Source organism: Sander lucioperca, chromosome 12 (assembly GCF_008315115.2).
Source record: "Sander lucioperca isolate FBNREF2018 chromosome 12, SLUC_FBN_1.2, whole genome shotgun sequence".
Taxonomy (NCBI): Eukaryota; Metazoa; Chordata; class Actinopteri; order Perciformes; family Percidae; genus Sander; species Sander lucioperca.
The window spans coordinates 35,819,715-35,847,299 of NC_050184.1; the positions used below are offsets into that span (position 1 = coordinate 35,819,715).

At 39.0% G+C, this 27,585-nt stretch overlaps 2 protein-coding genes and 1 long non-coding RNA gene across 6 annotated transcripts in view; all 3 read left to right on the forward strand.

The window, feature by feature from the left end:
* The first annotated feature begins 484 nt into the window (after positions 1–484).
* Positions 485–7,542, forward strand: LOC118496400. Of its 4 annotated transcripts, XR_004898972.1 has the most exons (9): positions 485–489; positions 1,467–1,559; positions 1,839–1,944; positions 2,457–2,530; positions 2,615–3,899; positions 5,718–5,760; positions 5,884–5,916; positions 6,292–6,360; positions 6,873–7,542. XR_004898972.1 is itself a non-coding variant. In XM_036008024.1 (6 exons), exons 2-6 carry the CDS (start codon positions 3,885–3,887, stop codon positions 7,121–7,123), a joined length of 411 nt encoding a protein of 136 aa, XP_035863917.1. In that variant the 5' UTR covers positions 1,601–1,938; positions 3,882–3,884; the 3' UTR covers positions 7,124–7,542. The 4 variants fall into 4 exon arrangements, 2 of the variants coding, with proteins under 2 accessions (XP_035863917.1, XP_035863916.1); XR_004898971.1 differs by lacking the exons at positions 485–489; positions 1,467–1,559 and having other exon boundaries at positions 1,568–1,944; XM_036008024.1 differs by lacking the exons at positions 485–489; positions 1,467–1,559; positions 2,457–2,530 and having other exon boundaries at positions 1,601–1,938; positions 3,882–3,899.
* Positions 3,916–4,921, forward strand: LOC118496404. Its single transcript, XM_036008031.1, has 2 exons — positions 3,916–4,604; positions 4,800–4,921. The coding sequence occupies exons 1-2, from the start codon at positions 3,950–3,952 to the stop codon at positions 4,898–4,900; spliced, it is 756 nt and encodes a 251-aa protein (XP_035863924.1). The 5' UTR covers positions 3,916–3,949; the 3' UTR covers positions 4,901–4,921.
* Positions 7,543–19,236: 11,694 nt separating the features above from the next.
* Positions 19,237–27,585, forward strand: part of LOC118496407 — a 13,491-nt gene continuing 5,142 nt past the window's right edge. Inside the window, exons 1-3 of the long non-coding RNA XR_004898975.1 lie at positions 19,237–19,479; positions 23,726–23,815; positions 24,575–24,610. This is a non-coding gene — a long non-coding RNA (uncharacterized LOC118496407). The remainder of the gene's footprint in view (positions 19,480–23,725; positions 23,816–24,574; positions 24,611–27,585) is intronic.

The following is a 27,585-nucleotide window of genomic DNA, read 5'->3' on the forward strand; positions in this document are numbered from 1 at the left end:
ATTTTCAGGGCTAAATGGTATACATAAACAGTCCTTAGTGTGTATGTACTGGTCAGGTGTATACACTGTGAGGACTGTGTATGGATACTGTTAAGTTTTGTATTGGTGTGTATGCAAAGATTAATTTTTACACTCACTATCATCATTACACTACATTACTGTCTCATTTATATCATTATCTTTACCTTAGTACGTAATTGTATTGTTAGCTTTCAAGATATCAGTAAATTCACTCATTTGTTGTCCATTCATTTGTCCAATAATGGATGTCACGATGCTGCACTGACATAATTACTGTGAATGGCTGAACACATTTTTATGTTTACATACTGTATATTTGAGCCTTTGTCTTTCTCTTAAATAGATCCATGTGTTGTGCCATACTGGTTATTTAATGATTTTTTTTCCAATTTTCTACGCAAAATTTCAACCGAGACAGAGGATCACCAGGCCACCGTGATATCTGACAGCCTCAAAGATGTTGAACAGGTGACTTCATTTTGAATGTTGATATTGACATCATATCTTTTCAGTAGCAAAGCAGTTTTTACGGTAATGATATTTCACGGTTTCGATACACAGTCCTCAGCTTACATGTATTTTTCAGGTGTATACTCTATGAGAACTTTGTATGGATACCGTTAAGTGTTTTTTTATTGGTGTGTATGTCAAGATGACTTTTTTCCCTTACTATCATCATTTCACTACATTATCATCTTATCACAATCATCTATCATTTTCTTAGTTCATAATGTTATTGTTAGCTTTTAGGATATCAGTAACTACAATGTTCAAAAATAGATGTCACTTTGCTGTACTGAATACATTTCTGTGAATGATTGTACAAATATTTATGTGAACATAATGTATACCTGAGGCCTTATCTTACTGCCCCTTTTTCTACACAAGATTTCAACTGATGTAGAGGGTCACCTTGCCGCCGTGGCATCGGAAAGACTCAAAGATGTTGAACGGGTGACTTCATCTCTAGTTATTGCTGACATTTACATCACATCTTTTCACTAGCAAAACACTTATGTTATTTGAGGGTTTAGATACACAGTCCTCAATTTACCTATATGGGTCAGGTATTGACACTGTAAGGACTGTGTATTTGGACACACCCTCTATTGTAATATTAACAAGATATGGGACTCTGTATGTTTGTTTTTAAGTATTAAGTAGTATTAGTAGTATTAATATTTCTGTGCAATATTAGATCCACAACAATTTTAAGTGGTTGATTTATTTCCTGTTACATATAAAATGCAATTCTTCATTAAAAACATGAAAGTCCGGGCGCCCGGATAGCTCAGTTGGTAGAGCAGGTGCCCATATATACAAGTTTACTCCTCTTCATTTCTTCAGCTGTCCTGTCATTAAAGGCCTAAAAATGCCCCAAAAATAATCTTTAAAAAAATCCCAGCAATTTTTCATCATTGCTGTGTGGCTGTGTTTTATTTTAGGTATTGGGCAAGAGAGATTCTCCTGCCATGCCTCCTCTCCTCTCTTGTCCAGACATGACAATGCCTGAATGTTGCTCGGACAATATTCATCAAGTAAGTTTCTTTAATAACATTTTGATTCTATAATTTGTTCCTATTATTATGAAAAGCAGTTGGTATTACTGCCTTTCCCTGGTTAATGTTTAGGCAATATTTCAGATTTTTTTAAATTTATTTTTTATCTGCACTAAAGGAATAAATTATATCTGGATATATATTCAGTCAGACAGTAAAGGTTGTCTTTCAGCAAAAATGTTTTGTATTGTAAGCTTCTTTATCAACACTAAACTAAAATGTATAATGCAATCTCAAATTCACTGTTTTTGTCAACAGAACTGTAAACATGATCTGGTTTCCTCAGTAGTTCCAAGCTTGGAGAAATGTGCCGTGTGCAATGGACCCTTTTCTGCCTTGAGATGGCTTAGTATTAAATGTAAAGGTGAGTAAATTGTCTTGATCAGTATGTTATTTATCTTTTTTCGGTTTTCAAAAACTGTTATTATTACTGTTTTTTCCTGTGGAATGGATTGTTGATGAAGTGTTTCAGTATCAACCACCTTTACACCTCTGCCTGGTTTAAAAATATCCACATTTTTGTACAATTCTCAAACTGTAGAAAAAGAATTCTTCTGGTCGGACAGTAGTTTCAACAAATATTCACAGAGGGCAACACATGCTTTTGGTGTTAATTTCTGCCACTGCCTGAGAGCAAAATGGTGAAATTTCTGTGGCTTCTTTATGATTTATTGATACAATTGTGAAAGCCATTATAAAACTGGCAGTGCATTATCTAAGATCTAGTAAAGGGGAAAGTGATGTAAATGTTTAAAAATAATGTGTATATTGCTTTTTGTAAAATGCATAATTTCATATTTTGACTGAATGTAAGTGTGTTTTAAAATCATCTATATTACATGCACGAAGTTGAAGTTCTTAATATTCTCTGTGTAGTTTGTTCCTGCGTCTGGCACAGATCCTGTTATGACAAAAGGGTCAAAAAGACTGATTGTGAACACCTACCAATGGTAAGTGTATTTGAGAAATTCTAAACTAAAATTATTGAGTACCTAAAAGGCTCAATGTGGTAATTATTTTCATTTAAATATTAGGTTTCTGAAGAGCCCAGTTCAAGTTCAAGTGATGATATATCAGAGGAGGAATATGTTCCAGATTCTTGCAGTCAGTCAGACAGTTCCTGCACTGAGCCTGCTTCAAAAATTCAAAAACGTAGAGACTGGCCAGACATACTCGTATATGACAACCCATTATGTGAAGGTGCAGATGGTACAGAGCAGGTTGAGAAGACTTGTGAGGAGGCAAAGCAAGTATTAGGAGAAGTTCAGATTGAAGTTCAGGAGAGCAGAACTGAAGATGAATTTGTTAAGGGTAACACAGGAACTGGGGAAGATCAATGCATCCAGTCTTCAAACATTTCCACTTCGGGAAATAAGAAAAATTACTGCTACATCTGTGGTAAACCACAGTCAAAAATTGCCCGTCACTTGAAAACCCATGAGAAGACAAGTGTGGATGTTGCTCAAGTTTTTGCACTCCCAAAATATTCTAAAGACCGTAAGAAAATGCTGAATAAACTCAGGAACCAAGGGAACTATAAACATAACACGGATGTTTTAAAGAGTGGGACTGGATTGCTTAAAATCAGACGTAAATCGAATAAAAAGTATGATCCAAAGCAGTATGTGCATTGCATGTATTGCCAAGCTATGTATCTTCGGAGGGATCTGTGGCGACATGTTCGAAAATGTCCCTCAAAACCAACGGAAGCCAATGCAGGTCCTGGAAGAACTAGGGTCTTGTCTTTGGCCACAATGTCTGAATCAGCCCAGTGTCAACAGATATCCCAAGGTGTTTGGAAGCTGTTAACTGCGATGAAAGATGATGATGTTTCTGCTGCTGTGCGCAGTGACTTCTGTATTCTTCAGCTGGCCCAATCGTTTTTCAATAAACATGGTCAAGATCCCACCAAATATGAATATGTTTGGCAGAAGCTCAGAGAAGTTGGAAGACTTCTGCTGACACTGCGCAAAGAGTTTTCAGTATTTACTATTGAGGATGCTATAAGGCCTGCAAATTTTCATTTGGTCATTCAAGCTGTCAAGAAGGTGTCTGGGTTTGATGAAGAAAAGCACTGCTACAAAACACCAAGCCTTGCACTTAAATTGGGTCATTCATTGCAAAAGGTATGCGACATCCTACACTGCAGGGCTCTAATGGCAGGGGACAGTGAACTGAAAAAGTCAACCCGGACATTCAAAACACTGTATACCTCCAAATGGTCTGAACTTGTCTCTCACACAGCTTTGACTACCTTGAATGAGGAACACTTTAACAAGCCATCTACCCTGCCGTTTACAGAAGATGTGCAATGTCTCCACAAACATCTTGAAAAGACAGCAAGTTTAGCTTCTGAGAACTTGGCAAAGATGGCATCACCACAAGTCTATGGTGAATTTTGCAGAGCAACTTTGGCAAAAATAATACTGTTCAACCGACGACGTGGAGGAGAAGTTGCAAAAATGCAACTAAAGGCTTTCCTAGAGAAGGACACATCTGCCCTCCATAAAGATGTTGCTGTTGGCCTGACAAAGTTTGAACAAAAACTTTGCAAACATTTCAGCCGTGTGGAAATTAGGGGCAAAAGAGGGCGAAAGGTTGCTGTGCTGCTATCTCCAGATAGGGTTGATTCATTGACACAACTCATAAGCAAAAGAAAACACTGTGGAGTACCAGAGGAGAACAAATTTTTGTTCGCAAGACCCCACTGTTTGACTCCTTACAGAGGACAGGACTGTTTAAGGGCTTATGCAAATGAGTGTGGCGCTCAGAACCCAGAACTCCTTAGGTCAACACAGTTACGGAAACATGTTGCAACCTTGTCCCAGGTCCTGAACCTCAAAAACCATGAGATGGACCAAGTTGCTGACTTCCTAGGCCATGATATTCGTGTCCACAGAGAGCATTACAGGCTTCCAGAAGCTACAACTCAGCTGGCTAAAATATCAAAACTGCTACTTGCTATGGAGAAAGGGTCCCTTACAAATCTTCAAGGCAAAACACTTGACGAGATTGAGATTGAAGGTAATCATTGTTGTTAAAAGTTTAGGTTAGATTGTCGTTTCATACATTTAAGGTTAGTGTAGATAGACCATGACTTTGTGACTTTAAAAATAACCATGAAGTCCATTAAGTTCCATATTTCACATGGTCATCATTGATTACAGTTGTAACTCACCTGTCATGTATAACTTCTTTGCTTGTCAATTTTTTTGTTAGATAACATTGACTTCACTGATTCTGAACTAAGTGAAGAGAGTGACACTGAGGAAGATGATAACCCGCCATATCCACAGACAGAAATGGGCAAGTGCAGCTAAATCTATGAAAAGATTGATCATATATCAAATGATTTAAGTCTATGGATAGAGTGTAGGTTATGATGCACTCCTAATGTATTATGTTAGTTCAGATATACAGCTGTTATGTATACAGTACCTTCATTGTGTTAGGAATCAAAACATTCAGGGTATAAATTGTGGCTGTTTGCAAGCACACCTGTCTATAGAACTATTTGTTTTTGTTCATGGAATATTTCAATTTGCATGATTATTGAGCTATAATAAATATTCTGCAGGGATGAAGAGAGACAGGCCACCTGTTGAGGAACCTCCAGGCCCCTCAGGCGGTATGTTCCTATACCTCAGTGCACTAGTATGCTCATTGATGTTTGATTCATTGAATGTAATGCTACTGTATGTTTCAATGTATACTTTATTAAGTTTTTATTTTTCATTCACAGATATTGACTCTGCCCTAGAAGGCACATCTACAGGTATGACAAACTAGCAGAAATAGCAATAAGGGCAAAAGCAAGCTCTTTGAAAAGGTTGTTTGCCAAGGATAACATGCTTTTTTTTCTTATTAGACATTTTGACATGACTTTGCATTGAAAGTAGATGTTAATGTATATTTCTAATGGTTACATCTCATCAAGGCATGTAAGTTCAAGGGGTCTGTTATTGTACATAGCTTACCGGTATGGCTTATTGGGACATTCAAATGAAACATTACAATCATTAATGCTGTTAATTATATGTACTGTTTTTGATGTGAAAAAAGTGTTGTGAAAAAGACGCAGGTCAAATTATCACATGACCTATATTATATTGAACTAAATATTCTGCAGAGATGAAGAGAGACAGGCCACCTGTTGAGGAACCTCCAGGCACCTCAGACGGTATGTTCCTCTACCTCAGACTGCTAGCGTGCTCATTGATGTTTGATTCATTGCATGTAGACTAATCAATGCTACTGTATGTTTCAATGTATTCCTAATTAAGTTTTTATTTTTCATTCACAGATATTGACTCTGCCCTAGAAGGCACATCTACAGGTATGACAAACTTTGAAGTGATTTTAATAGTGTTCGTTTGGACAATACAGTAAATGTAATCCCTGATCCCAAATTAATGAGCCTCTGCTTGCCATTTGTCCCCTAAATAAACTGGTCTGTTTGGTGTATCTCACTCTTTTGCTTTACTTTGTGTCCCACTCAAGCACTCCCCTTTTTCGCTTTAGACTGATATTTGGTCAGATTACTTACATATATCTTGATATTGCCATCACTTTTATGATCCCCATCTCCTAGCCAGTTGCTGTAGAATGCTCTAAAGCTTTTGAAAATGAAGTTTACATTGTTTTAAAGTTGTAGATTATAATAAAAACAGTATTTTAGTTGACATTGTTAAGTATTTTTTCTCTTTTGCAGCATTCAACGAATACACAGACAGCGTGAACAAAGAGCGCGGCAGGACAGCAGAGCAGCATGACCAACCTGGTGAATGCAACAAACACACACCAAAAACCCTACTAATTGGTCACCTTTTTAGAGTCAGTTGGTTCCCACTCTGCTCTGTCTGAGTATAAAGCTATTGATGATAGTAATTCATTCATTCCTGCATGTGCTTCACAATATAATCATGATAGTTTAAAGGCTGTGGTAGGATTTTATTGTAAAAATAGAATCCATTTTGATCATGTGATTTGGGGTCAGCTTATCTGAAACTGATCTGACTGAATATCCCTCCTAAAACTAGATGTTCACATGTTCTTTTTGTGTGTGTGTGTGTTATGAAGTAATTTAGATAGATTTTCATTTCCAGTACCAGTACCGTCAGATGGGAAATCAAAATCAGTACAACAGGAGAAAAAGTCAGATTTGTGCATGGCTAGTTTACAACACTTTGAAGTTGTCGATTTACTAGGTGACAACATTTCTGTGCATAGGTGTTAACTCTAGGCATGTGGATTTCCACTGACTTGACCGAATATGTTTTATCACTTTTGTAGTGTCCCCTGGAAATTGCCCGGAGAGACAGAATCAAAGAAGGCAACAGAAAAGGCAGTGGTCCCCAAAAGAGGTTGCAGCTATAATGAGACATTTTAAAAAGCACATTGCCAAGGGAAAACTGGCCACAAAAATTGATTGCCAGCAGTGCAAGAACGCTGAACATCCTGATCTTGATAGGCGGTCACTTCAAAACATCAGAGACTTTGTTAGAAATCGGGGCATAGCTCTGCAAAAGGAAACCAGCCAATAAAGTGTTATGTTGCTGTTATGATGCAATTATGTTGTAGTTCTTTGTTGTTCTTAAAAAAGGGCTAGTTTCCGCTGATGCCTCAGTTTTTTTGTAAACTGCTGTCTGTATTAAAATGGCACCTTTTTCACTGACTGATGTAATTTGTCTGTTTGTATAAGCTGTCTTTTATAAGGTCATACTGGATGTAGATTACCAGTCATATCACACAAATAGCATTGTATTTCAGGAGACCACTGCACTTTAAAGTGGTCCTCCTACTGCATCAGCGATGTCATTGCTGCATGTGTACCATATTAAATACCACTTGTATTTGCAATGACTTTGAAGTTTAATCACTCATGCCCTCAAAGGGGCAAAAGACATAAATCAGACAATAAAAGTGGTTGCACACATTGACCTATCTATATCTATTTATGTATCTATAACAATATAAATATAAAAAGAGAGAGAGTCTCTTATTTAGAGAGTTATATTGTCTGTTAAAATCTGTCCTCATATGTTAGGTGTGTCCTTTTAATGCACATTGCCTTCACTTAAGTGTATGTGTTTGGACATGTTCCATTTAATCATGATTGACCCTTTAATGCACTTCAGTGACAGTTTTGTGTGTTGTATAGCTACTGTCCTCACAATTTGGGTTAGTCCTTATAATTTCGATTTGTGTCAGGGGCGGGGCTTATGCACCTAATTAACTACTGTTCTCAGAATTAGGCATGTTGTCAGGTTGTTACATTTTCAGTTGTGTTGTGTGTATTCAATATTTGAAGTGGAATTTGTGTTGTATGGCTTAAAACAGATTTTTTGATATTAACCAGATCTTTGTGAAGCAAGTGGAAAGGGGAGCCCCTCTAATGTAGCAAAAAACTTGTTTGGGCAGCAGTGTCCCTTCAGTACACAAAAACCCGTATGTGTGTGTGTGTGTGTGTGTGTGTGTGTGTGTGTGTGTGTGTGTGTGTGTGTGTGTGTGTGTGTGTCTGTGTTTGTGTGTGTGTGTGTGTGTGTGTCTGTGTGTGTCTGTGTATGTATGTATGTGTGTGTCTGTGTATGTGTGTGTGTGTGTGTGTCTGTGTGTATGTCTGTGTATGTGTGTGTGTGTGTTTGTCTGTTTTTGTCTGTGTATGGATATATGTATGTGTGTGCGTGTCTGTGTGTGTGTCTGTGTGTGTCTTTGTGTGTGTGTGTGTGTGTGTGTGTGTGTGTGTGTGTGTGTGTGTGTATCTTGTAATACGTATTCAGGTAATTTTATTATATTTTATTAAAATTATATTGAAGGACAACCTTTGACCCTGGAACAAAAACACATAGATACAAAGATCAATAACTTAAAGGGTAACTCAATCAGGTTTCTGTGTCTAAGTGACGGGAACAACTATCTTTGACATTGGTCCAGTATTAAACAGGAAAAACAGGCCCGAAAGCCCCATCACCTAACCCACCAGACTCCATGTAAATAATCAGGACGTTTATCATCATAAAACACACTTCATTCAAAGTGGACAGAAACTAAATAAAACTATGAAAAGCCATCTTGGTTCATCTTTCCACTGTTCCAACAATCACCACTCTGGTTTGGTTGATATAAACCCTTAATTCACCCATTTACATTTATGTGGAAATATGCTGGCTCTATACACGCTAAAAGTACTCATTATTTACATGGAGTTTGGTGGGTTTGGTGATGGTGATTTCGGAGCTGTTTCATGTTAAACTAAAAGGATCTTACTCTTTAACTAAAAGGTCTATCTCTGTAGGGATCCATCCCATAATGTTATCAGACACTTAGAATAATAATCTGAGTCTGTCAGCGGCAAAAACAGAACTTTTATTGGACGCTGACTGACAGAAACTCTTTTTTTAAAATGAATTTGTTTAAAATGTTGTGTTTGTGTGCGTGTGTTTTTATCAAACATGACTTCTTTATCTCTTCATTAGAGGAAACTTTGCAGCATCAGCTCTCTATCCAGTAATCAATGTCCTTTACATGACTCTAAAACCACAGAGGCTTACGTGACTTCATACACATATTATTCAGAGAGGAGGGAGGGGTGTGTGTGTGTGTGTGTGTGTGTGTGTGTGTCTGTGTCTGTGTGTGTATTTGTGTGTGTGTGTTTGTGCATGTGTGTGTTTGTGTGTGTGTCTTTATCTGTATGTAAGCGTGTGTGTGTATTTGTGTGTGTCTGTGTGTGTGTGTGTGTGTCTGTTTGTATCTGTGTATGTACGTTTGTGTATGTGTGTGTGTCTGTGTGTGTGTTCCTGTGTATGTATGTGACTGTGTGTGTGTGAATTGGTGTGTGTGTGTATGTATGTGTGTGTGTGTGTGTGTGTGTGTGTGTGTGTGTGTGTGTGTGTGTGTGTGTGTGTGTGTGTGTGTGTGTGAGTATCATTTACTACGTATTCAGGTCATTTTATTATATTTTATTCAAATTATATTGATAGTTTTCATGAGAAGAGAAATCTGAAGGTTTCCAGAAATATAAATATAACAAAACAAAAATAATAAAAGAGACTTCAGATACAGTATTAGGGGACCACTAAGATCTATATAAAAGAGACTTCAGATATAGTATTAAGGGACCACTAAGGTCTATATAAAAGAGACTTCAGATACAGTATTAGGGGACCACTAAGGTCTATATAAAAGAGACTTCAGATACAGTATTAGGGGACCACTAAGGTCTATATAAAAGAGACTTCAGATACAGTATTAGGGGACCACTAAGGTCTATATAAAAGAGACTTCAGATACAGTATTAGGGGACCACTAAGGCCTATATAAAAGAGACTTCAGATACAGTATTAGGGGACCACTAAGGTCTATATAAAAGAGACTTCAGATACAGTATTAGGGGACCACTAAGGTATATATCGGTATCCTGTGACGTCACACATTAAAGGCGACGCCATCTTTAGGACCACCCAGGGACCTTAAGTAAACAGTAAATATGCCTTCTATCTGCTGTGCCGTTGGCTGTGATAACAGCAAGTAAAAAAAAAACGGAACATACGTTTTATAATGTTCCTAAAAACACTGAAAGGAGACATAAGTGGTTAGTTGCCATTAAAAAGGATCAGTGGACTCCCACAGAACACTCCAGACACACTTTATTTTGGGTAAGTTAACTCCTTAACTGACGTTTGCTAGCTAGCTAGCTATGTTAGCAACACTACAATAAGATAAGATAACATGCCACACCACAATGTTGATGATGACAGTGATTCACAAAGTAAGATCAGTCACAATTATTTCATCTCTGCTCATCTATATTGCATTATTTGATTTTCGGTCAAGTAACGTTACTTATTTCTGGTAGAGCTAAAGTTACAGGGAGGCTACACCAGGCACATAACTGAAGTGTTTGTTCGCGTTGTGTCTGCTGTAACCTTCCGCTATGATCAGTGAACTGGCTACACCAGATGTGATGGCCGTGCATACGTTAAAAAAAATAAAATAAACTAGTTTTCTAAAACTATTTTTTGTGCGTCGCGAACGGAGCATTTCACTTACCCGATGTAGCCTTCCTGTTAGTGTCACACACTGTTCATTAATGTGTCACTATATCTCATTATACCCCTGTAGGTCAGAAGAGCGAGAATCCATTAAACCCTGACTATGTGCCAAGTTTGTTTGCTTATCTCACAACTGAGCAACACAAAAGAAAAATAAATAGTTACAGCAAATTTGAGCAAATGCAAGCTGTCAAAAGAAAGAGAAGGACGCATGATGTTGGACCGGTGGCACCCTGTGATAACAGCAGCCATATGCGGATAGATGACTGTGGAGACACCTCAGCTCAGGAGGGTAGAGGTCAGACAGCTGTGCTGAGAGCAGTGTACCATGCTCCAATGAAGCCTGCCAAGAAACTGTGAGGAGACTGACAGAAGAGTGTACTGCACTGAGATCAGAGGTTTATCAGCTCAGGGAAAAGGTTAGCAAGTTATCCTTCACCCAGGAAACCTTCAAGGACAATGATGACATGGTACAGGACTTAACTGGCCTTCCATCCTTTGCCAAACTGATGGTTGTCTTCACTTTTGTGTCAGCGTTCCTCAAGGTGGGACCTGGATTGAATCCCTTTCAAAGTTTTTTAATGACTCTAATGAGAATGAGACTGAATTTACCCGTGCACTTCTTTTCATATGTATTTCATGTGTCAAAGCCTATTGCGGGCCGAATTTTTAACAGTACATTAAATGTCTTGCATGATAGGTTGTTTAGATTCATACTGTGGCCCAGTAAGGAACAGATTCAAATTAGTTTACCCATGTGTTTCAAAAATAGTAGTTACAGAAATTGTACATCCATAATAGACTGCTTTGAAATTTTCATTGAGAGACCTAAAAACTTGAGAGCCTGAGCACTCACAATATAAGCACCACAATACTGCCAAGTACTTATATGTGATATCAATAACTCCACAGGGAGTCATATCGTTTGTGTCTCATGGCTGGGGAGGGCGAGCAAGTGACAGGCACATTACAGAGAACTGTGGCTACCTGGAAAATCTGTTACCTGGTGATTTGGTCCTAGCAGATCGAGGGTTCACAGTAGGAGATGCTGTGGGATTGTACAGTGCTCATCTCAAACTACCTGCCTTCACTAGAGGGAAAAAGCAACTGCATCCAAGTGAACTTGAGTATTCAAGGGGGCTAGCAGCTGTTCGAATTCATGTTGAACGAGTGATTGGTCTTGTGAGGAATAAGTACACCATTTTACAAAGCACAATGCCCATTTCTCTCTGTCTGACTGCAACTCCAGGAGAGCTTACATCTCTTGACAAGATGGTCGGAGTGTGCTGTGCTCTGTGCAACATTTGCCAATCTGTTGTGCCCTCGCAATAGCATGGGTGTCAGTAATATTGTTTTCCTTAGTGTCACAATGTTAAACAAATGTGTACAAATGTAATATATATTTGAATCTTTGTTTTTTATACAAGGCTGTTAGTTATGAGTGTGTAAAATTGTTTTGTGTTTGTCTTGTTTACTTGTTTCTAAAACAAGTAGAATATCACAAATGTGTGTGTATATTGATATTGGCTGAAATTACTTTGGAAATAAAAATTCTTATTCATTCAATTACAACACTTTAGTGATGTTTATTGTACATGGTCACATTGCAGTAATAATACATGTGCAATTTATACATTATTTTATTCCATCACATTCCATTAGGCAGTGTTGTAATGTAACAAAATACAAATACTTCACTACTGTACTTAAGTAGAATTTATATATATATATATATATATATATATATATATATATATATATATATATAGACACACTTCTAATACTTAAGTACATTTAATATCAGAAAATTACTTTTGATACTTAAGTACAGTAAATTACAGTAAATAACAGATACTTTAAGACTTACTTTAAGTAATATTCTAAAAGGAAACTAACTTCTACCAAGTCATTTTCTGGTAAGATATTTTTTAATTTTTAATTTAACGTTTATTTAGCCAGGTAGGCCGTTGAGAACAGGTTCTCATTTGCAACGGTGACCTGGCTATTTGTATTGTGTGTGTGATGAAATGGAGAATCAGTTACATGAAAGATGAGTTGGGAGAGTTCTAGAACATTGATAATATCACCATAGCAACTAAACTAACTTTACCAAACATGACTTCTTTATCTCATTATCAGAGGAAACGTTGCAGCATCAGCTCTCTATCCAGTAATCAATGTCCTTTACATGACTCTAAAACCACAGAGGCTTACGTGACTTCATACACATATTATTCAGAGAGGGGGGGGTGTGTGTGTGTCTGTGTATTTGTGTGTGTGTGTGTGTGTGTGTGTGTGTGTCTGTGTGTGTGTGTGTGTGTGTCTGTGTATGTATCTGTGTATATGTGTATTTGTGTGTATCTTTTACTACGTATTCAGGTCATTTTATTATATTTTATTATATTGATAGTTTTTATGAGAAGAGACAAGCAGGGCAAAGCACATTTCATTGCATTCTCTCTGTACTTTGTAGTTTTAGTTTTTGTGTGTGTGTGTGTGTTTGCGTGTGTGTCTGTGTTTGTGTCTGTGTGTGTGTTTGTGTGTCTTTTTGTGTATGTGTGTCTGTGTGTGTGTGTATTTATGTGTGTCTGTGTGTGTTTGTGTGTACGTATGCGTGTGTGTGTGTATTTGTATTTGTGTGTCTGTGTATGTATATGTGTGTGTATTTGTGTGTGTGTTTGTGCATGTGTATCTGTGTGCGTGTTTGTGTGTGGGTGTCTTTGTCTGTATGTATGCGTGTGTGTGTGTGTGTGTGTGTGTGTGTGTGTGTGTGTGTGTGTGTTTGTCTGCTGGGAGACAGAACAGACCCAAACGCCAGGCTCAGCAAAAACAGGTTTATCAGAATTAGAATGACAAGAGGGAAGGAGGAGTGGGGAGGCGGACACCAAGGACAGGAGTGAGGGCCCTGGGGCTGGGATAGGATGGTGAGGGAGCTCACTAGGATAGGATGGTGAGGGAGCTTACTGGGATAGGATGGTGAGGGAGCTCACTGGGATAGTATGGCAAGGGACTCACTGGGATAGGATGACAAGGGAGCTCGGGGAGCGCGGGGAAACCTGGGCCGAGGGAACCGAGGAGGAGGCACTGGAGTCCGGGGAACAGGGGAGTCGAAGAGGGGATGGTTGGAAGCAGGAGCGGAGGTAGGACGGAGCAGAAGAGGCAGGGTGGAGCAGGGAGCCGTGAGGAGGGGACCGAATGGTGAAGCCAGCTGACTGGAGGTAACGCAGAGCGTACAGGCCTTGTTTGAACTGATAAAGGTACAAGGTCACAGTAAACCATCTTTCTGTGAAGATCCAGTGTTCCCTTGCTAGTTCGAGATGTACGGGGTATGTGACCCCAGGGTGAAAGTAGGGCAAGAGGGAAGAGTGCTCCAGGGTCTATTTGATTGTCTCTTGTGTCCAGATATGCCTGGAAGAAATGCCAAGTCATGTTTAGACCAGAACATGTGTGGTTATCGCTCCCATTTCCTTGTTGTGTATACAAGCTCAGTGTTTCTGTTCACTCATTGAAGACACTTTTCCACACGGGGCTGCTGTGCCTTTTGTGAAATCGTGTTCCTCCTATATTTGCAAATATACTTAATAAAATACAAAAACCTAACTTGGTTTAGTCTTCGACTGTCCTTATTTTGTTTCACCTTCCTATTTTAAAACATCTACATCTGCTGCATCGAAATACTTCCACCACACAAGTTAATACAAAATTAAAAATAGTTAATACAAAATTAAAAGCAATTCATACAAAATTAACAGTTAATCAAAAACAGATTAAATACAGGAATAAAAGAATGAAATTCCCAATATAGTGCAGTGCAATGAATTAAACAAAGGCAGTATCATTGGTAGATTATGATGTTTAGCATTGTAAGAGAAGATTTGGCAATTTTTTCATGGGCGCAACTCACATACTCAGCTCTGCCTTTCATCCCACGAATGCATGTTCCTTACAAATGTGGTACCATTTAAAAGGGAAATAATCAGGCTTTCCAATGGTATATGATTTATTGCTAAGAAGCAACAAAGAAATAATCTACTAAAAACATTTCTTGTAATTTAGAGATAGTTTTCTCTTACTCAGTCTGATTACATACAGCGCATTTCAGCAATAACCACATACCACATACACAGAGCAAAAAGCAGAAATGATAAAACACAAAGAAGAAGAATTGGTCAGTGTTAAACCACAGAGATACAGATGTAGATATACTTCCTCCTTTACTGTGACACATGCATTCATCAGTCAATTTAAAAAGTAAATACTATGTGTTGCTCAGCAAGTAATGATTGTTTTAGAGATGTTGCACATTTAAAGTTAAGGAGTGCATGGTAAGTGATGTCTCCTGCTTGTCTCAGAGTTCACCTGGGTGTACTCAACTCAGTTTGCACACAACTATCAAACCTAACTGCTGTTCCTCGCCAACAGACAATGTCAAAACCGGACACATTACATTCTCTCATGTCCTCCTCTGGTGATTAAATGTAGTCAAATTTAAGTTATTAAACATTAGATCATTCTCTAGTAAGAGTCTCTACATTCATGATTTTATTTCTCAGTATAGACTACGGTTCGTATTCCTCACTGAATGTTTGATCTCATCCAGTGCCTCAGCAACACTTATTGAGGCTTTTCCTCTGGACAACAGCTTCTTATTCTCTGCTAGAGAAGGAAATAAGGGAGGTGATATTGCAACTATACATTCAAACTAGTTCACCTGAACTAAATGCACTTTTCGGAGATTTCTTTCAAATACTTAGCCATGGTTATTAAAACTCATCAATCCATTCTTGCAATCACTACCTTCAGACCCCTGAAAGCACACTATTTCACTAATTTCACTGGCCCATACTCATCTCAGAATCCAGGCTACAAATTCTCCAGTATTTTGGTGGATCCTGACACTGCGACCCAGACCAACTGCAATCTCTCACGGTTCCAAACCATTTTCCCTGAGGTCCTTGCCAGTCTGGTAACTGCCTCTAAATCTACAACCTGCATAATAGATCCATTACCGTCTAACCTTTTAAAGAGCTGTTTCCTGTTTTAAGTAGATATATTCTGAATATAACTAGTATGTACTATGCTTTGCGTGGGTTCTGTGCCCTCAGCTTTTAAAACCGTTGTTATTAAACCGCTGCTTAAAAAAACAAATACTGACTCACAAGTTGTTAACAATTACAGGCCAATCTCTAAAGTGATGGTTCGGAGTAATTTCACCCTAGGGTCCTTTGCACCATCACCTCGAGCCAAACAACCCCCCATAAGCTTTTTTCCCTTGGTCGAACATTGGGCTAGTTTGTGCTATCAGCCGAATGGCTTAGTGCAGGCGCTAATGGAACCAACTGTGTATCTTGTAAATTACCCCACTAATAATGCCTGGAATGGTACCAAACTTCTACAGTAGTACAAATAGGTTCTGTACTCAGGGTTCGGATTATGATTTCATCTTTGTGGGGGTCTCTTTAAAAAAAAAAAAAAAAAAGTAGTCTATGAGTAGCAAATTTGGAGCATTAAACATTTCATTTCCTGCATTCTGGTGAATTTTTATTCACATATTTACCTTTTCTGAATCAATGTATGCTGGAAATATCTTTATGTAAAGGGAAACATAGATTACAATCCAAATATAAAAACATAATGGAATATATTACAATAAGGCTCTCAGGCATTCTGCATTGCTTTCATCTATTTATTCTCCTGTAGATCGACTTTTCTAATTATATCTGAGTCAGCACACATGTAGCCTATAATTTACTCCTCCCTCCTCTTTTGCGTCTTTTGTTGAGGAAGTAACCTCCTTAAATGTGCATATGACAATTATTCACCTCAATGATATATGAATACATTTTAATTTATTAATAAAGCCCTGGACTGTAATATTTCAGATGTGTTTGAGCAAGATTTCTACTCATGTCTAAAACTTTGTGCACATTCAAAATATATCCCATCTGTGCTCTCTGTGTTTTGGAGGAGTCGTGATATTTTGAGAAAAATAAAGTGATAATAGGCTATTACAAGAATAAAGTCACTATATTTCAGAAAATAATCTACCTGCACCATAGCCTGCTGTGCAGTACATGATTGCTCTGCTGATACGGTAGATCTCAGACCTCCTGACAGACTCAGAGCCCCGTTTGAGACTCTGGTCTCTGAATGAGACAAAGTTTAGAGAAGTGGCTGTACGCTGCTCTACATCGGAGGTGGGAAACTGAAACTACGGCAGAAATACATGGAGCTCAAACGTGACACATCTGCTGCAGCATGTTGACAGCAGAGCACGTCCTTTATAAACGTGAAGCTGCACAGACTATGCAACGGAAGGCGCATTGCTCATCTCTATTTTTACAGCGAGAGTGGACACTAAGCGACGCACAGGTCTGCTTCAGAGCTCCGTGTGTTTGGGAAAAGTGCTTTATTTGTGATTTAAATAGTGGTGCTGATGATTTTTAGAGACCCCCACAGGTGTATGATTTTACTGCTTTCATGGGAGCTCATCCTCTCTCTATGGGAGCTCAGCTCCCACAGGCTCCCACGTAATTCGAACCCTGTCTGTACTCATAAAACGAGGCATTCTCTCCGATTCTCCTCCATTAGTTGTAGCTCCTCCTACTTTACCGGTAGGCTCTTCCGGCAATAGATGTCGTGCCCTGTGCGGGATCTCGTCTATGTTTTGTTGTTGTGCATTATTTAATTGGAAAATGCATTGAGACCATGCGTAATGGTCAGTTTACACTTAAAATAAATTTGATTGATTGATACCGTCCCCCATAGTGTAGCGTGTCCTGTCATAAGTGTTACTTCATGCAGAGTCACTTGGTGGTGAGGGGCCATTGGCAGGCATCAATTTGGAAAAGTGCATTTTTCCCATGATTACTTTTGATGCAGCTAACCATACAGATGCAGATCAAACTGAGATCCATTTTTACCAGGTCTGTTCATATTTCCTTCACTTCTCCGGTACCCTGCCATGGTCAAAGTTTGAAACAAAGCATTACTATTTGACAAAGAGGAAACTCTTGAAACACATTTTCAAAAACGAGAAGTTGACACAGCTGAAAAGGGTCAACATTTCACACCTTATTGTTGAGTGTGGCTGCTCTGAAACAGTATGTACAGCTTAGCTTACCTGACATGGAAGGGAAAAGAATGGTACTGTTTTTGTACAAATGTTCATACAAATGCAGCTCTAAAGTATAATGTCAGTTTGTGAAAGTTATTTATGCATCACAATCTACCAACAGAGACTGAATGTGGGTGTGGTGTGTGATGTAGTTATAGAAGGTGGTGGTCATATTAGAGGCTTAGGGATTATAAAACATTAAACCATGGTCTGGGTGAATACTTGATTCTGATTGGCTGCAGAGTGTCCATAAAAAAAGTGTTATAGGACACCTACTACTACCTACTACTACCTACTAAAGGAGTTCTGGTGAAACTGACTGTCTGCCTAAATGTCTAAATGAATGTGCTACATTAAAAGAGAAGGAAAATGTGAATCTGTTATTTTCAACACTGAGTGTAGTCTGGCATTGCCAGACCTTCTTCCACAGCGCTGCGGAGGAGGGTCTGGCTAGTCCAAACCAATCACAATTGTCATGGGTGGCGCAAATCTAAACTGAGATTGGACAGATAGTCTAGCTAGCTGTCTGGATTTACCCTGCAGAGATCTGAGGAGCAGTTAATCATAGTCCTCAGAAATCCACCAGAGGTTAGAACGCCAACACAAAGGAAGAGGAAGGTAACGGACATCCAAGCGAAAAGAGCGTCCTCTGAACACCACAGGATGGCGCTGACACACATCTGCAGGAAGTCAGTTACACTCTGAACTGACTTTGTTTCACAGCGAAAAACGTTATCTCACACCCCGTTCCCTGTTCAGGTTGTTACTTCAGGCTGCGGCCAACAGTAGACATGGCGGATAATTGCTCCTGAAAATCGTTATATTGTTTTTGGGACAATGCCATAGCTGATAGCTAGCTTGTCTTATTGTTAAACATACTGTCAAATTATATTTACTGATCGCCAACCGTGCACGATGTTATTGACTTTAAATCTTGCTAGCATAGCGTTAGCTCCCTGGCTCGTCTGAGCTGAGCGGACTATAAATATATCCCGTTGCTAGTCTGGTTGAGCATGCACCCCATGTACTAAGGCTCAGGCCTTGACGCAGCAGTCACGGATTCGATTCCATCCTTCTTTTCCCTTTCAATATTCAGCTGTCCTGTATAATAAAGGCCTAAAATGCCCAAAAAATCTCTCTCTCTATATATATATATATGTTGTTTTGGCAAGTTACCATGGTTTACGCTGGTTAATGCCCTGTCCATTGTCAGGTAGTTATGAACTTCAGCGGAGACAATCTTCCTCATCGCCATTGTTTCTGATTTAACATAATTACAATCCAGCCAAACCACTGTGTGCAGATGGATACAGCGTTTTTTATATATTTAATAGAAAAGTATGTCATATTTCAGGGAGGACCAGTGCCAACCTCTGGCAGTCATAAATTCAAGTTATAAGTTGAGTGATAAAGGAACTGAAAAAATGAGGAAGAAGAAGAGAGAGAGAGAGAGAGAGAGAGAGAGAGAGAGAGAGAGAGAGAGAGAGAGAGAGAGAGAGAGAGTTGCTGTGTAAGCAGAGAGAAACATAAAGGAAGTATCTGATCAGAGATCAGCATCATTTAAAGAGAACAGTTTGACCAACACCTTCATCACTCTCCAGTGGCTAAAATATGGAGATGGTTTGCCATAAAGAGGATCATCTATATGGAAACGTCCCTGACCCCTCAGCCAAGAGGGTTGAATCAAAGATCTGCTCTGATGAAGACAGGAAAGTGGCTGCTGCAGAGCCCGGTGAGGAAGAAATTCTTATGGTTTCACCATTATAAGGTTCAGTTTTAAAATGCAACAATGTTAACAGTAATCTCAAGGATCAAAGGATCACAGATCAAAAAAAATATGATTGCGTGGCCATGCGTTATTAATGCCTGGGAACGAGATAAATGAGTCGTGGCCACGTGTTATTAATGTTAGACTATCAACAGCAACTGCTATGTGTCTTAATCAAAATAAAGGCTACCCACCGTGCATAAAGACGCACACAACTCATTTAATAACAACGTTAGAGCTAAAGATAAGAGCCAGCTGTTATCAGCGAAACAAGCTACAAAGTTATAGGGCAATTGTACCTTCTTTACATTCACAAAAGTGCTCGTTTTGCCGTTGACAGGCTCAGATTATTATTCTAAGTGTCTGACAGCGTTATGGAAAGGATTTCTAAGGAGGTCGACCTTTCTGTTAAAGAGTAAGATCCTTTTATTAACATAAAAACATCCGCGGAATTGCGTCCACTAAACCCAACAGACTCCATGTAAATAAAGAGCTGTTTGTGGTCTTTTAAGGGACTGTTCGTTATTTATATAAAGTGCCACCAGAGGAGTTTTGGGATCTTTAGTAAAATTAGACTTGACCCTCCCTTTGCCAGAAGAAAAAATTCTATGATCCTCCAAAATGATTGTGAAAAGAGGCATAACCCTCCCCATCAATTTATGGATGCCTTCCGTACTGGTTAGCACTTGGGAAAGATGTGCAAATGCCCTTTATTTTTTTTTACAGCCATAACTTACATGATTTAACCTCTGCCTTCTCATCTTACACATCCCACTCCTCTGTTATGGTGTGGTGGCCATTTCAGTAGATTTACTCACTAACATTGTTGTGGAAACACAATAAGCATGGAAACTAAATGCACACTTCCTGCATTACTGCATTACTTCAAATACCAAGTTAAAACATTGAGACCATTCAGCAAAGAACACTGGATAATTAATTTAACACACAAACTGGTTGCTATGGACTCGTCACTAGGCTTCCTCAGTCATTGTATATTTTAGCTATATAGGTAAAGCTGCCGAAGCTTAACATTATTCAAAAAATTATCCAAAACATATATGTTTATTTTTAAAGCAGATTTTAAATTACATTGTAACAATTTAACAGTTCTCCCTCATGAAATCCAATCGCACGGCTGTCTTGGAAAGCAATAGACAGACGGTGGCAAACTGCCCCGACACTTAAATTCCACTAAAATGTAACAGTGAACAATCAGTGTTCGACCTCCAGTCTGTTGAGATGCCTCTCCAAACGCAGAAACCAAGCGCAGTCACACCATAAAACGTTAAGACACGTTAAGAAAAAAGATCTGTATTTTGCCGTAATCCAATGACACAAAAAAAACGTAATCCACAGCGATCAGTAGATCCACAAAAAGGTAAATGATACGGTGTATCCAGCAAGGCCTATGCGCGTCACATTCACCAGCCAGCTCCAAACAGGTGAACGAGGTGAATTTCACCGTTTAAACAAAGTGGAATAAACGTATAAAAGTCCAAATCTACACAAAATCCGCAATCAATTAGTAAGCTGACATCACATTTATATACATGGCATTTAGGAAACCTTTATTGCAAGGTTGGCACGGCAAGATGTCCAGACTAGTGCAACAGTAACTTTAGTTTTTTGCGTCCTGCTGCTCCCATCGTCAGCCAGGTTATATTTTTTTTACTAAAGCAGTATATGAAATCTGATGTATTACCTACCACCATTTAGTTGTTTTCTGTTATTTAAAATATTTATAAAATATCTGGTCATGCCAAACATAATTATTCCACTCATTTTTTAAACAATGCAATTACCCATTTCAGCCACCAGGGGAGCAGTGCTCCCTCTGCCCCCCCAGCAAACTCATGGGTCAGACCCATCTGGTAGCGGGGGCCGAGACTGAGAGCTACATGGAAAAATATGCACCAAACAAGCCACTTTGAAATTTTGCTGTTTCATGAATTAAAAAGTTGTGTGACCCCCCCCCCCCTACACTAAAAAATGTTGGGTGACCCTCCCCTCAACAAAGAATAAAAAGACATGACTCTCCCCTATTTTCCTCCGGTGGTCCATTCCATGAATACCGAACGGTCCCTAAAGAGGTTTTACAAGCGTGGCCGGGTTAGCTCAGTTGGTAGAGCAGGCGCACATATAGGTTTACTCCTCGACGCAGAAGGTCTAGGGTTCTAGTCTGACCTGTGACAATTTCCTGCATGTCTTCCCCCTCTCTCTCACCTTTCATATCTAGCTGTCCTATCCATTAAAGGTCCCATGACATGATGCTTTTATATAGGCCTTAGTGGTCCCCTAATACTGTATCTGAAGTCTCTTTTATATAGACCTTAGTGGTCCCCTAATACTGTATCTGAAGTCTCTTTATATAGACCTTAGTGGTCCTCTAATACTGTATCTGAAGTCTCTTTTATATAGACCTTAGTGGTCCTCTAATACTGTATCTGAAGTCTCTTTATATAGACCTTAGTGGTCCTCTAATACTGTATCTGAAGTCTCTTTTATATAGACCTTAGTGGTCCCCTAATACTGTATCTGAAGTCTCTTTTATTTAGACCTTAGTGGTCCCCTAATACTGTATCTGAAGTCTCTTTTATATAGGCCTTAGTGGTCCCCTAATACTGTATCTGAAGTCTCTTTTATATAGACCTTAGTGGTCCCCTAATACTGTATCTGAAGTCTCTTTTATATAGACCTTAGTGGTCCCCTAATACTGTATCTGAAGTCTCTTTTATACAGGCCTTAGTGGTCCCCTAATACTGTATCTGAAGTCTCTTTTATATAGACCTTAGTGGTCCCCTAATACTGTATCTGAAGTCTCTTTTATATAGACCTTAGTGGTCCCCTAATACTGTATCTGAAGTCTCTTTATATAGACCTTAGTGGTCCCCTAATACTGTATCTGAAGTCTCTTTTATTTAGACCTTAGTGGTCCCCTAATACTGTATCTGAAGTCTCTTTTATTTAGACCTTAGTGGTCCCCTAATACTGTATCTGAAGTCTCTTTTATACAGGCCTTAGTGGTCCCCTAATACTGTATCTGAAGTCTCTTTATATAGACCTTAGTGGTCCCCTAATACTGTATCTGAAGTCTCTTTTATTTAGACCTTAGTGGTCCCCTAATACTGTATCTGAAGTCTCTTTTATACAGGCCTTAGTGGTCCCCTAATACTGTATCTGAAGTCTCTTTTATATAGGCCTTAGTGGTCCCCTAATACTGTATCTGAAGTCTCTTTCCTGAAATTCAGCCTTGGTGCAGAATTACAGCCACTACAGCCAGTCCCACAATGAGCTTTCCTTAGTATGTGCCAAGTCTGTCTATAGCTATTGAGGAGGAGAGGGGGGGGGGGGCCTTGACCAACTGCCACTTTGCTCATTTGAAAGCCATGATGTCTCTCTCTTTCTCATGAGTGGGCTAAATTCTCTGGGCGGGCAAAGCAGAGAAAGGGGAGGTAACCTTGCTCCTTATGTCATAAGGACACTTTTTGTACAAGTTCTCAATGCTTCAGTTTGCATGTAGGGACCCTCATTATGCTACCATTTAAGTGTGGTGCTATTTTGAGCCTTGTTAGTGATATAAAATAGTGATTTACCAAGTGCCCCGAAAGCTAGCGTTAGCAGCTAACCACCGGTTTTGCGGTAGCTTGTTTAAAGCTAGAGACACAATCGATTAGCATGAAAACATGACCCAGAGAACGATCGACTCGGTACACATGTTATTAACCCCTAGGTTCATTTTGCGCCGGAATTGTCCTTTAATAAACCCAGAAATACGTTCTAAAACCAGCCTCTGGCAACATTACAAACTGAGTCCCAGCGACACCACCAGCTGTTTGAGTGGAGCTGAGACGGGCCGGTTCAGACTGCTGAAACTTTTCCCTGCAACAGTTTTGTCTCAAATGTGAATCTGTGGTATCAACAGTTTTTTTTCTTCCAATTTTACCATGTGCGTATGTTTCCTTATAAATACTCACACTTCATATCTTTATATATATCAGTTATACATGCTATATTAATCAGATGTTTAGAGACTTTAAGTCATATGATTATAGCAGAACCATTAGTAAAGTGGCTTGATGGGTTAGGTTATATTAGGTCTCCACAAAATGAATGTAAGGGTTAGGGTTAGGGTTAGTTATGTAACTGAAAAAGTTTTATCTGATTGTGTGTGTGTGTGTGTGTGTATGCGTGTGTGTTCTACATACAGGTATAAAACGGTACAGGCTGGCTGCTGTGATCCTTGGACTCCTGTGTGTGCTACAAGCTGCTCTCATCATTTTCCTTCTTCTTTCTCTCTGTGAGTATTCTGAATTTGTTACTAATTTAGCATCTCACTTCTGTAACAGGAAAGTTAAAACGGAAACCACCTCAGTTCCAGTAAAGTCATTCTCTTACAAATTATGGCAATCACTTGCTCTAAGAGCATTTAGAAACATATTATTATCACTGTGCAGTAGGGTTGGACAATATGACCTGAAATTGATAATCATATAATGTCATAATCATAATTTAATTTTTTATTTTAAAATAATATCCTTTACAACACTCACCGTATTCTTACAGTAAACATTGTAATCATTTTTAGTCTTGAAAGATAATTTACTATTTTTTTTCAAGAAACTCCATATTGGAAATGTTGTTTTACATTTATTGATCTCTTTAATCACATAATCCAACTGAAGAGAGACTGAGAGTCCAATATTGGGCAAATGTACCTGTAAAGTTCCTAGTTAAATACCATTGTCTTAAAGTTTCTTTCCAAGTCAGCATCATTAAGTAACAAAAGATTAAAGTTGTTTGTGACGCTGTAGAAGAAGATCAGACATTATTATTTGGAGTTCCTGATTTGTGTTCTTGGTTATTAAAATAAAATTAAACCCTTAAACACTAAAGTCTGTGGTCCCTCATATGATACAGCCAACATCCAGATGTGTCATTGACACCACCTTGGCTCTTTGTTTCTTAGAGAATACAAGAAGTTTGTCTTCCCAAAGTTAAACTAAACAAACTACTATTCTGTTGAAAGTAATGATAACCTCTCCTCTCATAATGACAGTTTCAGAGAGAGACGAGTTTAAGAGAACCAACGTTGGTAAGTACGATGATGAAACTACTCCAATAATCAGGGTTTAGATCTTAAGGGGTATACAGTAAGTCCAAGCAAGGTAAATATAGGTGTTACGTGTGTTAAATATAACGTGAAATATCCCAGTTAAATCCTGTCAGTGAGGACTGATGAGATGATTTCTCAGGCAGAACACTGAAGTGGCAAACAGGAGCAGAAAAAAGCTACAAGAAGAGTGGATAACAGGGACTTTGATTCATCATGTGGACAGATATATTACTCTACATCAATGTTTATGAAGCTCTGTGTCTGTTGCATATCTATAAAGGAAATTGTTTTGCTAACACATCAGCCAATAACAACTTCACAAAGTCATGGTTGTGTGTGTTATCGTGTTCCAGAAGTCTTCCGTCCCCAAGTGGCCAGGAAATGAATAAAGAGAATTTAAAGAATTAACCAGTCACATTTGTCAGCCAGTAAACTTTGAGTCCAGCACGAAATGGGTCACAGGATGCTAGATGACAAAGGGGCATATTTGAACCAGTAAAAGGTAACTGTTAACAAGTATTAAAGCAACACTAGAGAACTTTTCCCGCTTCGGTCCCCCTACAGGTTGTCTCATTGGAACTACAGCTCTCGCTACCCAATCTGGCAAACTTGCATGATATAATGTAATGGACAATTCTGCTTCCAACCTGTAGGGGGACCGAAGCGGGAAAAGTTCTCTAGTGTTACTTTAAACTAACTACCTATAATTGATAGATGAATGGATTATGTAAATGATGTGTTAAAGTGAACTGTCTCTTTAGTCATGGACTGGGCATTTACTCTCTAACTGAGACGTTTTGGGAGTGATTATCGGGGATTTGCCACTGCTTCATGTCAACAGTTACCTTAATATATAAATGTTCACCAAAACAAGTTCCTTCCCGAGATGATTTTGCAGAGCCACATCGCTGCCTCCAGAGTTAGCGCCGCCCAAGGCGATTGTGATTGGTTTAAAGAAATGCAAACAACCCCTGACCGTGTTTTTCCTATGTGTAGTGTATGTGTGGAGGGGCCAGACCTTCCTCCACAGAGCTGTAGAGATAGGTCTGGCAATGTGACACTAGGATTGATATGATCTCCACTGTTGGTGCTTTGAATTAATCAGATCATTTAGACTATGAAGTGCAACTGGCTACTGTGCAGATTAAAGAAGTGTATTAAGTGTAGATCAGAATCAGAATCAGAATCAGAATCAGAAAGGGCTTTATTGCCAAGTACGTTGCACATACGAGGAATTTGTCATGGTGTTGTTGGAGCATGTCACACATACAAATATAAGAAGGATAAAAGATATAAACAATATAAGTATAAACATATACACAGTACGTATTAATAACGATAAAATAAATTTAATAAATAGTAAAAATAAGTTAAACAGTAGTGAAAAGGGACGCTACAGCAGAGTAGGTACAGTGGCATGAGGAGCCAGAGGGGGGTGTGGAGAGAGTCAGGATGGATTCCGGGCCTTGTTTAGAAGGCTAGTTGCAAAAACCTGACTGAGGAGAGAGATGACCTGAAGAGGAAGCTGAATAACTCAGGTAAGTATGATGATGATTCAATAATAACAGTTTGGAACCAAAAGGGCGGTAGTCTAATAATGGGCAAATGCAAGTTATCATTTTACATGGAAAGTGCCCGGTAAATATTATGATTGTCCTAAAGTTTCTTTTAAGTCAGCATCATTAAATCCCTAAAACATCCAGATGTGTCATTGACACGCCTGGCTCTTGTTTCTTATAAAATACAAGAAGTTTGTCTTCAAAAAATGAAACTAAACAAATTACCACTACTCTGATTCTGTTGAGAAAAATGATAACCTCTCCTCTCATAATGACAGTTTCAGAGAGAGACGCCTTGAAGAGAACCAACTTGGGTAAGTACGATGATGAAACTACTTTTACCATTTACTCTCTAACTACGGACAAAGTACACACAGCGATACACTGCTAAGAGCTAATGAGGTTTAACCATGTATCCAGCTCATTTAAATAGCTCACGTTACTGTTTTGTGTGAACAGTTAACTTCATTCATGTCATAGTTGAATAACGACAGTTTAGTGGGTAACTAGGACATACATAGAACCTCAAAATCCCATTGACACCCCTTTCCTCTGCAAATCTCACAATTTGAAACTGCATCTGAAAACGGACAAATCTCAACGAACCACCGAGTTGATGTCAGCTCCTCCTTTTTTGGCTCTAGTCTCTATCTTTGTCACGCCCCAACATTTACATTGGCTACACTACTGACCTGAGATCAGGTAGTCTTCTGAATCTGGGTCGCACAGATCTCAGAAATTGTATACATTGTTCATCTGCTATTTTACCACTAAATTCACTTCTGAGACTTTTTTATGCGAGAAATCAACTATGTAGAGGTCAAATATGTGCCGTTTTACGAAAATTGATGGCTAATTGCAAATTTTGTCCGACTGTGTGTCGGAGTTCAGCAGCTGGTGCTGCCTGTGTTGCTGCCTCGCCACCCGGCCTGCCTTCCTTCACAGACCCCGTCCTGCTGGGAGGTAGATGGAGCTCAGTCACGGCTGGCAGCCCACGGTACTCCATACCCGCGCAAAGTCACCGTTTTTTGAGTTAATGGACAACCAAACGCCGCTGCCCTGACAGAGCTCCAGGGCCTGCAGCTGCTCTCTTCCTGCTAAATGGCCGGTGTGTGTGAGTGAGAGCGCGATCAGCGAGCTTGTCACGCCAGCAATCTCTCACCACAAGTTCCAGTTAATCTTATAATGGATATGTGTGTTGAGTTATTTAAACAATCGATCGGGGAAATAAACACCTCTTGTCCGCGAGTTTCATTGATAAAGCCTGCGGCTGGATGGAGCTCTATCAATGAGAGCTAGCTAGCCTCCTCTTAGACTTCTGAAATTCACAAAAAATGCATTACATTGAAATTGGACACCATTGTTAGCTTTATAAGACCTTGGGGAAGATGTTAT

Coding starts and splice junctions, on each gene's coding strand:
- LOC118496404 (XM_036008031.1), top strand. CDS start 3,950: ATGGCATCACCACAAGTCTATGGTGAATTTTGCAGAGCAACTTTGGCA. Junction 4,605..4,799: donor TGACGAGATTGAGATTGAAG/GTAATCATTGTT, acceptor TTTTTTTGTTAG/ATAACATTGACTTCACTGAT.
- LOC118496400 (XM_036008023.1), top strand. CDS start 3,840: ATGAGGAACACTTTAACAAGCCATCTACCCTGCCGTTTACAGAAGATG. Junction 3,900..5,717: donor AGAAGATGTGCAATGTCTCC/ACAAACATCTTG, acceptor GCAGAGATGAAG/AGAGACAGGCCACCTGTTGA. Junction 6,361..6,872: donor AGAGCAGCATGACCAACCTG/GTGAATGCAACA, acceptor TCACTTTTGTAG/TGTCCCCTGGAAATTGCCCG.